Genomic DNA, 17,401 nt, shown 5'->3' with positions numbered 1-17,401 from the left:
CGACGTTTGTATCACCACTGCGATCATTATTTGCAACTTCTCAACTCGACGATCGGTTATTGCATAATTTGATTTACTTTTAATTTTATTACGTAAAAATTACATTGATCCGCGGTCGGAAAACTTTTTTTTTGGAAACGCGACGTTTGTATCGCCACTGCGATCATTATTCGCAACTTGTCAACTCGACAATTAATTATTGCGTTACAGCGCGTAATTTGATTTATTTTTAATTTTATTCTGTAAAAACTACATTGATCCGCGGTCGGAAAACTTCTTTTTTGGAAACGCGACGTTTGTATCGCCACTGCGATCATTATTCGCAACTTGTCAACTCGACAATTAATTATTGCGTTACAGCGCGTAATTTGATTTATTTTTAATTTTATTCTGTAAAAACTACATTGATCCGCGGTCGGAAAACTTCTTTTTTGGAAACGCGACGTTTGTATCGCCACTGCGATCATTATTCGCAACTTGTCAACTCGACAATTAATTATTGCGTTACAGCACGTAATTTGATTTATTTTTAATTTTATTCTGTAAAAACTACATTAATCCGCGGTCGGAAAACTTCTTTTTTGGAAACGCGACGTTTGTATCGCCACTGCGATCATTATTCGCAACATCTCAACTCGACAATTGATTATTGCGTTAGAGCGCGCAATTTGATTTACTTTTAATTTTTTCACGTCGAAATGACAATATTAACTGGCGAAAGAAGAATTTCAAAGCGTAGAGCGTAATGAACGTAGAACGAGAAACGAAAGAGCTTGTTGAGTTACGCGCGTTCAAAGAGGTTACGAACGTACGCCGGATCGATTGGAAACTGGTTCGCCCCGATTCCACGTACTCGGGCGTCCCCGATTGTTCCATGCAAATCACTCGTTAGCCAAAACACTCTGAAATTCCCGTGCGTCCGGTCGCGTGTACATTGTTTCGAGACGTGCTCCATGGATTATTCATCATTATCCTCGCTTAGGTCAGTTTCACGTCCACGGAAAACGATTCGCAGGACGATTGGCGAACGTACGGCCCCGCCACCTTGTTTTCATCCGGACCGCGGGTTAGGTTTGGATTAGGTTTAGGTTAAATTTTTATTTTTATTTAATTTATTAGGTTATTATTTTACAGGTTATTATTATTTTATAAGTTATTATTCTTGACACGAAAATAAATCAAGTCGAGTTGAGAAGTTGCGAATAATGATCGCAGTAGCGATACTAGACGTCGCGTTTCCAAAAAAAAAAAGTTTGCCGACCATTGGAAGCTTTGCACGACATGAAACGTGGTACGTCGGAGAGAATTCACGACTATTTTCCATCGTTCTCTAACGCCGCTGCACGAACAAAGTTCTTAGAGTTCATTCTTCAGCGGAAGATTTACGCCGAACAGTCCGTTCGTTCATTTCCGCGACGTTCTGTATTCACCGTGAATCGTGAGTTCTTTCTTTCTTTTTTTCTTTTTTTTCTTTTTTGCAAAACCAGGACGTTGCACCGATTTTTCCCCTGGTTTCCCGCGAGCGCGCCGTGAAACGCGTTCCGGGGAACGCATCTATCGCCGACAATTATCGCAAGCACCGACACAGGTGGATGGGATCGCAACGCGGAAAGACAACGACCAGCTGGAAGAAAAAAAAACTACACTGGCGCGAAGGACTGTGTTTCCTGCGTTGTGCGAAACGTTGGCCGACGATTCAATTGTTTCGGTATCCCTCTCTCGCGAGGAGAGCAAAATCCGTGAAAATCCAACGCGCACATTCGTTGGAAATCATCGAGTGACAGGGACACTTGCGTCCCGTCGTTTTTTTTACTTTTGCAAAGGAAAATCTGATGGAAACGTTACCTCTGTCGCGCTTGATCCGTTTGCAAATGGCGCACATGCGACGCTCGCAGTGCTGCCTCTCGGGCTTCTGCTCCGTGTCCAAGGTAACCATGATTGTCGGATATTTAGTAACTTTCTTCTTCTTCTATCAACTTCTTCTTTACGTACGTGTACGAATACAACTCGGAAATATATCGCTACGCGTTCGAAACTTCACTGGCGTGTTCTCTGTTCATCGCGTGTCCGTTCGTGCGTTCACTCACCCGGATCGGGAATTCCAACCCTCCCCGACGAGCACTAAGTTTCGCACATTATCACAGCTGATCCGATTTATTCCACTGACTAGATGATAGAATCCTGTCGTCTCGGCGAAGATTCACACTGCTCCTCGTCACGATGCTCCAATAGTTGGCGGTCCCTGCAAGCATCGGCATTGAGAATCGTCGATCCTCTCGCCGACGATCGACTGCCTTCCTTCCTCTCCGAGCGCTGCGAGTGTCAATAAGTCCTCGAGGAACTCGCGAATAATTTTTCTTCGAGGAAATTGTCAGCTTGCAGCACTCGACAGCGTCCCGTAGTCTGCTCTTCGATCCCTCTTCTCTGGCGAGTCTCTGCTGTGTCTCTGCTGGAACGCCTGTTACTCGCTTTTACCCGCGTGCACGCGATTACGTTTTTAAACGCACTGCTTTTTAATTAATCGTCAACGTTTGAACAATCGCCCGCTGTGACGTAACACTTTCTCCCGACTCGGTGCGCGCGCGCGAAGCATGGCTCGAATTTCACTCGCTCGCGAATCCGCGCGAATTGATTTCACCTTCACGCCTATATACCTCTGGTTCTACGCGAGGAATCCGTACGACTCGTCGCGTTTCGCGCGATACGCTCGACTAAACGACTCGCTAATGCCCAATTATGCCTAATCGAGGCATTAGCGGTGATGACGAATCGCGCCGCGAACAATAAAAACCGCGGCACAGGCTCCGCCCATCAGAAACAGAAATCGCCGCCTGTTTTGATTATTCGACACGCGACAGCTAGCTGGGAATCGAAGGAAAGACTGAGAAATCTTTCATCCTCGAGACACATCGGTGACACACGACGTTGCATCGGACAACGAGGACGACAGATGCGATTAGGAGGCGGGCGTGACAGCGTTCGTCCAACGGTGTGACCTTGCTGCGCCACGGTTGCAAGTGGTCGCGGCTAATTAAGCTTAATTCGATTTAATTAATCCCCGATCTGCGGCCCTTGTGGCCTGCGCGCGCGCGCGCACATGGTCAATTAGCAGCCGAGGTATCGGTTGGCCTAATCGTCTCAAATTAATAGAGTCGAGGGTGGTAGCGACGCGAGGACGAGGACGAGGACGATTCGTTTCTTTCGTCGGTGCCTCTCGTCCCCTTCTCTTTCGTTCTTTTCTTTTTTTAATCTTTCTCTCTCTCTCTCTCTCTCTCTCTTTCTGCCTGATTGTTTGGCTACGTTGGTTTCCTTCGGACGCGTGGGCGGCGTTTCGCCGTTGCACGCCGCGAAATTACGGTGAATTATCGACCGGGCTGGGAAACCGCGTCGCGTCGCGTCGCTCCAACTCACTTCGTGGAACTTTCGAAAACGTGAGAGGTAGGTAGCTGTTCGTTCGCCTGCTCGAAGGCGGCTGCCCATTCAGAAAAATCGCGTCGAGTGAAAGCAACGCAAGAAAAAAAAAAAAAAATTCTCGACGCTCGGCGTGGAAAATCCTTCCCTCGTTGTTGTTTAACGCGAGCTGGCGCGTTTTCGTCGGAAAAATCGGCGATTTAACGAATCATCAAGACGAAATACGACTACGACCGTGTTTACAAGCAAACCATGAAATCGACGATCCTGTATAGAGAACGTAAACTTCAAAAGTCGCTTAGAGAAGGGGTGCATTTCATGATTTCTGATGACGTACAGAGCAAGTTATTTAGAGTAAGAACAAGTATTAACACATTGTTAATAACAGGCAATTTTACGCATGTCACCGGCTATTATTTCATAACTGAGTATGCAAGTGAAACAATTTAAATAAACTTTAATGTACTTTATTTGTATAGAATGAATTTAAATAAAACTTTGTATATCTCTTGTATGTACTGTATTTTATAGATATAATTTATTGATTTTTTTTTCTGGTGTGATAAATTATATCACCTATGTGTAATAATACACATGTTTTGTACTATATATGCAATATTCGATTTATAATCTGTTTCCCGATAAATTATCAATTTCCACATCGCTACAATATATCTCAAAATCACTCGTCTGCATGTATAATTGATCGAATTCTTCCGGACCATCGCGAACATTAAAATTGCGATAAAAACCTAGATGTCAATAAAAGTAATTTTTTTTTATCAATAAAGTAAACACGGTTGAACAAATTAAAATAGCTAATGCAGACACGAGTCAACTGATGACCGATCAACAATGTGTCAATATAAGATATTACTGTTATTTGTTAAAGTTAATTTGTCTTTTCCCAATGTCCTTCCTATATATTCACTATTTTATTTCTTGTACTTTCGCCGTTTTGCGCTGGAACGACGTGCCACGCACGTCGAGAATTCTTTTTCCCCAAAATTGCAACATTTTCTCAAGTTTCAAGTAAAATTTAAATGCAACCCAGGCGAAACAAATGATAAGTTTATATTACTTCTCAATAATTTCCATCCAGCGACATCGTACCGACGAGAAGTCCCAAAGAGAAAGAAAACGACAAATTGTTGTATACGGTTCGGTCGCTCGTTATGGTCCGCGAACCAGTTGCCAGCGCAAGGGGTTGAAATAATTTAGCGGCGCATCGGAGCTCGCTCGAGGAAAGATTGGCACGTACGGTCACAAAAGTATGGCCATCCCTGTCCTAGGGATTCGCGCAATTACCAACAGTTCGATTCGTCGCTTCGTAATCGTCCCTGAAACCGTGTTCTACGATCGCGCGACCACTTTCGACTTTATCAACTTTTCAGCAAATTGCGAACAAAAGGAAGGAGAGTGGTCGTGTTCGGCTGGAGACATCGATGCCAGGGCAAGCGATGCGCCGCGCGACGCGCAATCGCAGTGGGCAGGTACACGCGTGCGCGCGCGCGCGACAGTGTCGGTGAGAGCGCGAGCGCGGTGGCAGAGGAAGACGCGAGACGAGTTTCGCCACCGGCCGGACGTTACTTTTCGTCGAACCCGGGGGCTTAATAACCATCATCGGGCGCGAGCATTAAAACACGCCCGGCGCGCACCAGAAGTCGGCTGGCAGCGACAGTGAAAGTTGACAAAAAAAAAAAACATTCGCCGGAACGTTCTCGAAACGTGCGCGCGATCGCCACGCACCCACGCAGCCACGACGAGACGACGTTTAATTAACACCCGAAATTATCGAAGCCCGAGCGCGATCGCGATCGCGCGGAGATACGAGCTGGTCGGCGCGCACTAAATAAGCGCCCACGTAATCGCGCGTCTTCGCCCCCCGCTCCCCCCATTATTATGTACATTTTTAATTATCCTCGTCGCCCACCGGGGAACGTGTCTCTGCGCGAAATCCTACGTAATCCTGATGAAATTTTCGCAACGTCTCCTCCACCGTTCCAAGTTTCCGAGAGACGAATTCCCGTCGTCGCCGCGATTTTTCAACGAATTGTCAACGATCGATCGCCCACGGAACCGAAGAGATCGGAAAATTTTCGGCTCGATCGATTCTAAATATGAACAACGATGCACCGCTCTCGCATAATTGATACGTAATACCAGCTTCTTGATCCACCAGACAATCCATTATCGCAATTTCCCAAGGTATACTTAGCCGCCACGATTCGATTCCACGTTTTCTGACCAGTTTTCGCAGCCGGACACACGCTCCGCGAGTTAACGTTCCCCGTAAGTATCGGTTTGGTATCGCGTATTACCGCGGCCGGCGCGGTCATTAGCCGAGATTATCGCGTTATCGCGGTCGATTGCGCAATCGCAATCAGTTACGCCGGATTAATGGTAGCGGTGGATCGGGCGCGCCACGTGATTATCGTAATCACTGTTATAACCAAGGGGAACGGGATCCGATGGCATGCTCGTCGATCGTTCTTCGTCTCGATTTTCGAACCAGCTCGTCGCTCTTAACCGGTGGTGATCGGTAATTCGCTTAATTAGTTATACGTTGCGTTGGCCCGTTACGTTGATCGAGTTGCGAAATTAACGCAGGACAAGGGATTTTAAAGGAGGTCTTTGTCTATAGTCGGAATCGCTTCGACGGCGAAACTGTGGAAAATGTAAAAGTTAAAAGCAGCCGAGCCACGGTCGAGTCTCTCTCGGAGAAAAAGTAAAGGGGGTTGCGAAAGAGAAATCGGCCGGTTTGCGGAGAGGCGAGACGCGGCCGGACCCTCGTGACGCCGGAGAGGAATCGCCTGGCCCCTCCCACGAGACTCCGGCCTCGACACGCATTTCCAAAGACTCTTTTCGTCGTCACGGACCCATCAGCCCCCGAGTACCCAGCCGATTCTTATCTGATCGTGCCGATCTTCCCGTGATCTTTCACTACGGTCGCTCGCGTACGAATTTATCCTCGCGGCGCCTCGAAACGTCCGGCTTGCTCCGTAGCACGAAACGTTCCCGATCGGACACCGCTATCGCGCGATTCCCCGCGCTCTCGACGACGAACGGCTCCTCGATCTTATCGAAGGGACAACCGACAACCGGATTCGGGGATTCGGAGATCTCACGAAACTTTCACGCGAAACTCTCCGCGCGACGACTCAATAACGAAGGCTGCGGCCACGTCACGATGGACTCGCGGACTCGGTAATCGGTAAGGAACTCGTTCGAAAGAACAAATAAAAAAAAGGGAAAATAAGAGACCATCTTGGAAGCACGGTGAAAGCTGGATCCGTTAAACGAAAATCGTCCACCGACAGAAATCGTCGGCAGCTAGCGCGAGAGGATTTCGAACGAAACCGGATCCAGCGAATATTCCAATCGTCGAAACACTGACAGCTCTTGGCCACTCGGAGCGCGCGACGTGCCTCCGACGAAGCACAGTTACTTGACGAGCCGAATAATATCGACGGAGTCAATTCACTTTAACAAGCACTACTACGAGCGCGACAGCTGGGACTCGACTCGATCGAGCCGCGAGAAGTCGAGGAGTCGAGTGGAAGGCAAATGGTGGCAAAACTCTCGTCGTTAACGATGTCCAGGCCAATTAAACGGACGATCGCGACGCGAAAGCTGTTTCGGGCGGCGAGAGGATTCAAAGTACACCGGGCGACGGACCGGTGGAAATCGGCAGGACGATCGGAGAGTCAGGAAACAAGTCATAACGGACGAAACACCGGTTTGCAGATCGAGTCCGAGCGAAGTGATTCAATTAATATCGGTGGCGGTCGATTTAATTATCAGATTCTGGCTGACCGATAGGAATCGCTTCGTTCAGGCCCGAGGGCAGCGAGCGGCACGAGGAGGATCCACAAGGAGCCACGTGTTCGATCCTCGTCTTCGCGGCCCTCACACCTCGTCATCGTTCTCGTCTCTCGCGACTTGGGTTATTTATCGAACTGCCTCCCGCCGCATCGGGACTCGCCGTGTCATAAATTTCTGTCCGGCCGACTCGTTAGCGGCGCCGATTTATTCTTGAGATGACGTTCGCGGTCGCGTTTCTTTCAGACGTTTCGAAAGAAACCACCGTTTCGTTCGAAAAACACCGTCTCGATTATAGAGAGAACCAGACCGCTTTTCACTAGCTAGTCACTAGTCAGATCGATCCTTCCGTTGTCTAAAATCCACTCGACGAAACGGAACGTAAAAACTGATCCTCCTTTTTATCTCTTCGACTGCAATGAAGCGACAGCAAGGCAATTACATACACATACACACACACACACATACACAGGAGATAGATGATCGAGATACGGAAATATACAACGATCGGGAGCAGGTCCTCGGGCGCAGCTTTTAATTATCCGGGGATCGTCAACAACTGATAATAAAGAAGAGGCGAATCTTCTCGGATTTCCGACCGGCGTAAGCGAGCCTTTTAACCAGTTTAACTCGCGCGAGCGTAAGTAAGCCGTGTTCTTTTTACTATATCGCGAGAGTCGACGTCGTAAAAACGTTGTTGGACCAACATCCGAACGTACGAACGCTCGCATTTCACGATGTTAATGGGGCTTTACACGATCGAGGGCGATTCGGTTGATTCGAACAACGATTGTTCCGTCGGGCGTATCGGGGCAAGTAGCCTCGAGAGATCCTTGTTCCCGACAATCGGTCGAGCATTTTACACGTTCGTCGTCGTTGCACGGATCAGGCACTAATCAGAGAACAGACATGACGCCAGCAGCAGAGTGACACAGACGACACCGAAGAGCAGACTACCGACGAGATAACGGGCAGGATGCGCACCATTCAGTTTCATCCGCGAGGTGCAGCCGGAACGTCGGCGATCGAGCAGGAGCATGTTAGGCGAGGCCTCCTCGTTAATCGAGGTGCGGCTGCGGCGGTGACAAGATCTGCTGTCGTCTGGATCGACGCGTTGACGCACACCATCGACGCACAATGCACAATTCGTTAGTCGATGTATATACTATAGAGTTGGATCGACCGAAAACACTGAAAGGAATCCGGTCAGCCGGATTGCAACAAAACTCTCTTCTCTCTTTTGCTTCCTCCTCTTCCTCTTGCTGCCGATCGGTGGAACCCCACGGGGTATGGTGGCACGATGACGACACACACACACACACACAGGCACGCACATACGCGGCCGCCGGGGTGACCGTGTTCGCGCACTATAAATACGCACGATGGCGAGGGTCGCGTCGACGCGCGAGCGAGCGCGCACGTGGCGATGAAACTCGAACTTGGGACACTCGACAGCTCGATTCAGCCAAAGAGACGCGAACGAGGGTGGCTACGGATCGACGGATGGCGGATCGATCGGTAGCTGGTGCAGCACGATACGATACGGCGCGGCGCGGCACGGTACGGCACGGCGCGTCGTGTCGTGTCGCGGCACGACACGCGATAGAAATGGGGAAAAAGGGGAGAGAGCGAGAGGAAGACGAGTGGCGAACGAACGAATGAACGGACAGACAGAGAGGGACGGATTAAAAAAAAAAAAGGAGAGAGAGAGAGACAGAGAGAGAGAGACGGAGAGAGGGAGGGAGAAAGCACGCGCTTCCTGGGAGAGAGTGCGATCTGCGCCCGGTCTCTCGGCTCGTCTCTGACTGGTGTTGTGTGCGCCGCTCACGAGAGAGCACAGCCCGTGCGCTGCGTGCTGCTACACGGCCTGGGGGCCACGTGACACGGTCCCCTGCAGGAGGTAGGACCGCTTCGTCGCTTAGCGTCTCTACCCCACCGTGCGTGTATGCGTCGGCGCGCGTGTTTATGCGATTTGCGCGCCAGTGTGGAGCGCGCGTGTGGGCCGCATTACGGCCGCTCGCGCTGGCCCGTGACACCGAGCCCACGGCGAAGGGAGAGGCCCCGTGCACGGGCTCTCGCCCTCTCTCGTTCTCTCGCGCTCCGGCTAAACGTCGAACCTTCCAAGCCGTTTCAACGATTCACCCGTGCTCCGACCGATTCCAGCGAATCATCGCGAACAACGCCGGAGGTTTTCAAAATCCGAGGTCTTTCGTTTTCAGGCTACGAGAATGCTTCGAGAATCAGCGACTATCGAGACTCTCGAGACTCTCCAGACTCTCCAGACTCTCCTCGTCTCGAGAAGGAAGCTTCAAAGAGAAATCGGAGAGAAAAGAACGAGATTTCGTCCGGCGAAGAAGAGGGAGAAGAAGAGAGAGCCACTGTCGCGAGGCATCTCGTGCATCGAGTGCAAAACGATGCAGAGGCGGGTCGAGGGGAATCGTCGAGGACTGCTTGGCGGCGCGGTGGTGGGGGTTGCACGGGTCTGGTGGGAGGAGGGGGCAGCATCGAGTGGGAGGACTGGGCCCGCGGGGCCCCGTTCCACGTTGCGGCCAAGTGGGGACAAGCGCGTCTGTCCTTCTCCCTACGAGCTACTCGGGGCACCTCTTTCTCCGCTGCGGGACAGGGGGGATATACCGGAGAATAGGGGTGGGGCGGCCTACGACCCCGCCAGGCGCGTGCCCCGAGTCAGCTCGTATGCTCTACCGCGCACGATTGATAACGAGCGGTGGTGTACCGCGGTGGTTTACTGCCGCGAATTTTTTCGGCTGGCCACCGATCCCTAACTCGCTTCGTTCGCTCGCTTGGTCCGTGTGGCCAGGCGGCTACGATTCGGCCCCCGGTAGCGCTGCGCTCTCGAAGAACCTTGACCGACTGGGACCTCTCGGTCGCTTACGTATAAAACCCGACGCATCGTAAACGACGACAAACACTCGTTTGTGCATTTCGACGAAACGGAGACAACAAGTAAGTGTGACGAACGTAACTGTAACGAAATGAATTATATCCGCTCGACGGTCTATCTTCCGCGCAAGAGGCGAGAGCACGCGAGCTAGATCAAGAGCCTGTTGGATGAAATAACATCGGGTTCGCAACGTGACGATCGTCGCGATATCGTCGTTTCTCACAGCCCGATGGAATAGATGAGACAGCGTCGAGACGAGAGCCAGGCTTCAAGCTTTACGAGCCCCGAGCTCTTCGAAATGAAGAAACGAGGTTCCTCTGCTATTGCAATGCGCGGCCGGTATTTATAGAAGAGCGAGGGAGGAGATCGTAAGCTAATGGCCCGTATAAATAGTGCATCGCGCGCGGCCGCGACTTTTCTTTTTTTTTTTTNTTTTTTACCGGAAGGAAAGCTCTTTGGCTTTTTAAAAGCGGCTCATAAACGAGAATCATAAATCCGGGGGAACTCGTTCGACGCGACACTCGCTCCGGGGCGAGTGTCGCGAGGAAACCGATTATCCGCCGGTGAACACGAGCTGTAAAAAGTACACGAAAGCGAGGAGAACAAGGCGCGTGATGGGATTACCCGATGAACCGGGATAGGGGGAGAGGGGAGGGGGAGAGAGAGAGCCCGAAAAGCCTCCTCGAGGAAGTACGAACTTCCGCGAAACGCCGACGGAATCTTAAGCGATCCTCCGTCCTCGAGACTCGTCGCCACGCTCTTCCACGTCGACGCGCGGCTTTCCTTCTTATTTTTAAATACCCCCTCGACACTTGTGTTGGTTACCCTTTAAACTCCGATCGACGGGATTAACGTCCCGTCAGCAAGCAGGTACGCAGCCGAGGATTCGGATTAATCCGAAAGATCGGCCGCGCGAGCTTTGCGGGAGAAACAGCGGAGGATAAACAGCGGCCGATGGGATGGCGCGTTGTTGCCTTGGAGAGGGACCGGATCGAGCGAGACCGTCCGGACCGGAAGTGATCGCCTACGCGAGCGATTCGTCGGTGATAAGTTGGCGCCGGGGTGGGGGCCCCAGATATACACGCGCGTGTGTTGGCAAAGGTGCGTGGCGTTCTCGTCACCGATCCGGGGGCCCAGCTCGCCCACCGCTGCGCGTTTTGTAAATCGAAAAGTCGATTTCGGAATTGCCCGCTACCGCCTACGGTTGGCCAGCGTTTTCGCTGGTTACCGAAACAACGTCCGGCTTCGCCCACGTCCCACGTCTGTGCCCATCGGCCGCAAGGGCGTTATCCGAAGCTCTTCTGTATCTGCTAAACGATGCTAAATCTACCGATGAACTTGCTTAGAAACGATCGACAATTGTATCAACAGGAACGTGGAACGTCAGTTAAACCGCGAATAAAAATAAGATAGAGATGAAAGGGACGAAAAAAAAAAAGAGAGGAATGTATATAGCCCGTGTTAACAATTTCGCATTTCCCGAATGGGAACAGGCGAGTGTCAACGAGTCGATTCTATTGACAGTCTCTCTCTCTCGGTGGATTATGGGAACAAGACTCGAGGGCACCGACAGACGAACGTCGTTCTTCTCGCTGACAAATCGTTCCGATTGTCGCGCCCGCTTATCCGCTTATTACACCGGGCCAGACCGTGGGACTGATCGATGCAACGACACGGTTAGCGCCTAACGAACCGCTGCTTTCATCCACCTTCTCCTTCCGTTGCCCGATAATCCGATCGAGCGTTAAGCCCGACCTGTTGAAAATACGACGACACTCAGGGAACTGCGAGGCGACTCGGACTCGCTGGGTGAAAGATCCTCGTCACGTTGGCTTTGACTAAATCTATTCTCGAGGTCGGCGAACGTATCGCTCGTTTCGGCACGATGGTCCAGCCAAGTCGAAAAACGAGAGCTTACGTCAGATTTAGCCGGTTCCAGTTCGATCGTTTCGCCTGCTTCCACGAACAGATGGAAGTGAAAATCGAAGAGATGCCGAAGAGATCCAGCAGCAAATCGCAATTTACCGAGGAAATACGCGTAATACCGGAGCAGTCGGTTTAGACTGCGTTTAATTAAAACAATGCCGTAGATTACGAAACTTGTGCAAACATAACGGTTCACGCGAAAACCACAACCACTTCCGTCCGTGTGTTTAACGCACACGTTCAATTTACCGAGGGATTTCACTTCGCAACCGTACCGAATGTAATTAACTAATTCCTAATGTTGGCGTAAGAATGTTAAACATCCTCGAGCTCTGAGTCACAATCTAGTCAGTGTTTCTTTTGACAATTTTCGAAAAATATGTTTGCTAGATCAAGTAGTTTGAAACACCCGCGTAGGTCAAGACCTGTTTCTCGATATTAACAAAGATACCTTCAAAAAGTTCTAGAAATGTCTGGAACAGTTGACGTTGCCAGGCAAATGTGATTGGCCAGGACGAGCTGGGCAGTTTGTACAAAACAGATGTAAAATACGTGTAAAGAAAAATTGATCTTGATCGGGAATTTCAAGTTAAAAAAATTCTTTTTCTATTCATCATCGAGGTAAAGTTCCTTTTCCAAGAAACCACAAATCGCAACCTAATAGTTCTCTTGAAAAATGGCCAAAAAGTTTTTTAATCATTCAACCCTGCGCGTGCGTTCTGACAGCGACTTTATAGTTTTGGATATGTGGATGTAGTGTTTATATTTCGAATAATGCTAACAGTTTCATCATTTGATTATTTAGATCCACACTGATGCTGTAACTGTGATAAATCAAATTTAGTTAGTGAAACGTAATCCACAACCGTAAAGTCGCTACTTTTGTCATTTTTCAAAAGAACTATTAGGTTTCCGACCTATGGTTCCTTGGAAAAGTTTTACTTTCGCGATGAGTGGAATACAATGCAAAGAAAAATATTTTTGAAATTCAACGTCAAGGTTGAACAAAAATTTTGCCACGGACAAACTTTTCACTCCACCCTGTACATACAGCCACGTGACACCTAATAACGACAATCCAACACAAACTTTGTCAAAAAACCGAGAGATTATTTCCTTGCGAGAGCCGAATGGTCTAAAATCTCTAACACGCGTTAATCATTCGATCTACCTTTAATAATAAATAATAATCAAAAGCATTTATAATGGTTGAGGTCGTTCTATTAATTTTCTAACGCACTGTCAGAGTCTCCCGTCGCTTCTTACACGGCGATCATTACCGCGTGTTGAGAATGTTAACGAATATTTCGCACGAGGTTTTTCCCTCTCCCCTCCGTGACTGGTCACGATTTTCGCCGTTATTTCTCATCGATTTAATCCGAGCTAATCTCTAACTACGCTTTCTTAACCTCTTACGCTGGAAAGACGTACCACGTACGTCGAGAATTTTTTGTTTCAAAATTGTAATATTTTCTCAGTTCTAAGTATATTTAAATATGACCCAAATGAAACAAGTAATAAATTTATTACTTCTTAATTATCTATCTACAGTGATATCACACCGACTAGTTCAAAAAGAAAGCGACGAATTATTGTATATGGTGTTATGGTCACTCGTTATGGTCCGCAGTCAGTTGCCAGCGCAAGTTAACCTCTTGCGCTGGAATGACGTGCCACGCACGTCGAGAATTTTTTTGTTCCAAAATTGGAATATTTTCTCAAATTTGCGTATATTTAAGTATAACACCGACAAAACAAATAATAAATTTATTACTACGATATGATATCAAAATAATATCTATCCAGTGATATCATAACCCGACGAGTTCAGAAAGAAAGCGACGAATTATTGTATACGGTGTTGGTCACTCGTTATGGTCCGCAGTCAGTTGCCTAGCGCAAGTGGTTAAAGTCGATTTCAACGACCACGCGGGAAATTTTTCAAACACATTAATGTCACGTTGCGCGTGTCTCTGCTAAGCAAAGATATTGATTTCCATCGTGGGCGAGATCGGGGCTTTGGCAATCGTCGAAGATACTCGAGCAACTATCTCGACGACTCTTTGTATTGAAATGTATTGAATATTTATGCGCAGCCGATGGACGAGTTCAACTTGTTGCGAGATTTTACAACGCCGAGGACAAGCGAGACTGAAGAGGCGTTCGCGCAGCGTTTCCTCGCAAACTTGCAATGTCTCAATCGTCCACTCGAGCGATCCGATCGGTCTTTGGAAATTCGTTAACCTCGTTGGCGATACAAACTGAGCAATTACAACCAGGCCGAATTGGATCAGGTGGCATTGCACGGCAGTTGCAATTACCCGCGTATACGGTTCGCGGTAATTTCTGTCGTTGGTATAATAACTGTACTCGAGTAGCGACAATAACTATACACTCGCGGTGGCGTGGAACGATTAATTGCGTTTAATTCGCTTGCTACGGATTTTCAAGAAATTCGCCGTCACCGCGAACGCGAACGCCTGAAATATTTCTGAGAATTTCCAGCCAATAATTCAGCAAACGTTGATTCAGGCAACCGGGAGGGAAAAAAGCACGTTTCGTTGCACGGTGAACGTACAAATCGCTCTACGCTGGATATTTCTCTCCTCTCTGTGCTATTTTAAACCAATACCTCTCTTGTTACACTAATTAGAACGCAATCCAATTTATTACGGATTTTATATTCTAAATTAGCCCCTTTACAGACGATACTCACCTTTTTTCGTACTATAAACTAACCCTTTTGGCAAAATTAAATTTTTCTATGAATTTGTTTTCTCAAGCCGTTGTATGAAAATAAAATCCGATGTAAAGTAATAAAGTATCATACATGAACATATAATAATATAAAATTCGCGTAAAATACTTTTTTAATACTAAAGGTATTTATAGGTACAACGTATGCACGTAGATTCATTATACTCAACTCAATTCAGTATCATTACATATTCATTTTCATAGAAAAATTTAATGCTTGCACTCTGCGTTCGTTAACTGTTCTTTCAGAATTTCGACGATCATATATGCAACGAGACATATATTAACGCGATCTGTAACTTCAACTTTCTATTTAATCCGCTTACTCAGTTTAATGTAATTTAGTTTAATTTCGTGTCATTTCACGTAATTTTTGGTATCATTACGTGCACACAGCGAATGAATTTTCGCTTCGGAATTTCGTACAATTATCTGCAAAATGGTTAATTTGGAGCAATTGGACCAAACCTGTGTAATTGGACATGCAGCTACAAGCTCGATTCTTATTTTTCTCAAACAAGCGCCTTGGACATTATCTTGGTCAAATTTCCTGAAAATCCACGCAAGGGGCACGGAGGAATTAAAAAACCGAAGTCTTTAAAGAAGAAGCGTGTTTCGAGGACGCGAAGATTCGAGTGAAAACTTCTCACGGGAGGGACGACGACCGGGCCCTGAAAATTTTCTCAAGCCGACACTTGACCGATTTTTCAGAGGCGAGTTCCCTCGTTTTATTGCGATAAGCACCGCCACGGACCACGTAGACGATCTCAAGTGGCCTGTAAACAGAGCCATTTTAAACTAGTTGACGATGGATGTTGCGCGATGGAAGGGAATTCGAAGGGGCCCGACTACCGTGGACATTCTTCTCGCGCAGATTACACGCGTTCGAGAGATATTACCTACGGATAGTAAAACCGGCAAATGTCGCAAGGCAATTTGTAAAGCTGGGCTGGGTAAAAAAAAAAAAGGAAAAAAAAAAAGACAAACTCGGCACACGAGCGAGTAGAGTGGCAAACAGAAAAAAAATAACAGAAACGAAACTCTCGAAGTTTGGAAGATTTACCCGATTCTGACGCGTTAATTTATTCGCTTTCTGGTAGATCGTTTAGAGCGTGTACCAAGGTGGAATTAAGAGCGGCGCGAAAGGATCGTAAAATAATTTTCGGACGACGGGCTGCAGCGGATCGGGAGGTTGGTTGCGCAACATTGCGCGATGCGACGAGAAAACCACAGCAGCCAGGATCAACATTGGAGAACGCGGCGAACGCACAGCGGCCACCACTTAAAATTCCTCGATGATAAAATTGTATTTATCGGCGATATATTTCGGCGTTCGATCCGGCGAATGAACGTATACGTACGTACGTGCATGTACGACGGCTCGCGCGCTCGCAGTGAGAAAGAGAAAGAGAGGGCACAACAGTAGTGTGCAATAAAAGCTGTCGCATAAAACCGACGTGTCGCCAATAAACCCCGTCGATCCGACTTTCTTTTCTTCTCACCCTGGCGCCCCCTTCCCCCCCTCCCCCCTCCCCCCGGGTAGTTTTTTCTGTTTATTGGGCAATTAGAGTTTTGCCCGGTTGCGTGCTCGTCGCGTGACGTTGAAACATTTTACGCGGCCGCGCGCCGCGGCCAACACATTTCCAACGCATAAAGTTGTTACGACACGAAGCTGGCTCGCGCGTTCCGTTACGCAGGCCAATTACGCCCACGCGGCCCACTCTCGCGCATTATGAAGTTCTTTATTATCGAGAGAGAATACTCTCCGCGACAATGCGATCCCCCGGTCTTGGGTCTTTGAGCGGTCGTCGAGGCCGATCGGTAGTTCATAAATTTCTTCGTCCACGAGAGAGTGCCTCTAACGCGTGTTATCGATGCATCGACTAATTAACACATTGTGGACGGGAGACGCGAATTCGTTTTCCGAACTGTCGCGGACGGCGAACGCTTTTTTGCGTTGTGGGGGGACACGACCAAGGTAACGTTATGTATAATTTATATTATATAATATTATATATAGTATAGAATTATATATTACAATGTTATATAATTTTTCAAGAAGTAGGGAAATTGTTTCCTAACGTACCACACCAAGAAACGTTACTAGAGGTATCTTCATTTTATTTAATAAAATACCTCTAAAATGAAAAATAATTAATAATTTTTATTGTTAATAAAATAATACACTTGTCAAATGCTATACATTCTCTTGAACCCTTGCAATCATATATTAAATAAATCAAAAACTACAGGCTATATGTTTATCAGAGCGTACCGTCCTCAATGTGTTAATAAATATAAAATAAATAATAGCTAAAATCTAAAATACATAATAAATACATTCTTAAATATTACTATAAAAAATATATAGTAATAATTAAGAATATTTTATCAATGTGAATTAAACAAGTGCATATATGCATCGTACAAAGTTTCCCTAAATAATAATATTATATAACATTATATTTATAATTTGTAATTTATATTATATCATTATAATTTATATTATATAACATTACATATAATATATAATTATATATTACAATGTTATATAATTTTTCAAGAAGTAGGGAAATTGTTTCC

At 47.3% G+C, this 17,401-nt stretch overlaps 1 protein-coding gene across 4 annotated transcripts in view; it reads right to left on the bottom strand.

Moving 5' to 3' along the window:
• The window catches only part of LOC122535620 (myocardin-related transcription factor A-like), a 47,783-nt gene extending 39,187 nt beyond the window's left edge, over nucleotides 1–8,596 (bottom strand). For 2 of the 4 annotated variants that reach the window (XM_043667311.1, XM_043667313.1), the window contains exons 1-2: nucleotides 8,218–8,587; nucleotides 1,846–2,242 (exon numbers count right to left, since the gene is read on the bottom strand). In XM_043667311.1, coding sequence (XP_043523246.1) covers nucleotides 1,846–1,936 — 91 coding nt within the window. In that variant the 5' untranslated portion in view covers nucleotides 1,937–2,242; nucleotides 8,218–8,587. Of the gene's footprint in view, nucleotides 1–1,845; nucleotides 2,243–8,217 lie in introns of all 4 variants that reach the window. The other 2 variants (XM_043667315.1, XM_043667314.1) reach the window with 2 other exon arrangements.
• Nucleotides 8,597–17,401: the final 8,805 nt, after the last annotated feature.

Source organism: Frieseomelitta varia, unplaced genomic scaffold, assembly GCF_011392965.1.
Source record: "Frieseomelitta varia isolate USP_RPSP 00005682 unplaced genomic scaffold, Fvar_1.2 scaffold_744, whole genome shotgun sequence".
Lineage (NCBI taxonomy): Eukaryota > Metazoa > Arthropoda > Insecta > Hymenoptera > Apidae > Frieseomelitta > Frieseomelitta varia.
The sequence above is the reverse complement of the archived record's forward strand: the minus strand, read 5'-3'. Positions and strand labels throughout refer to the sequence as shown.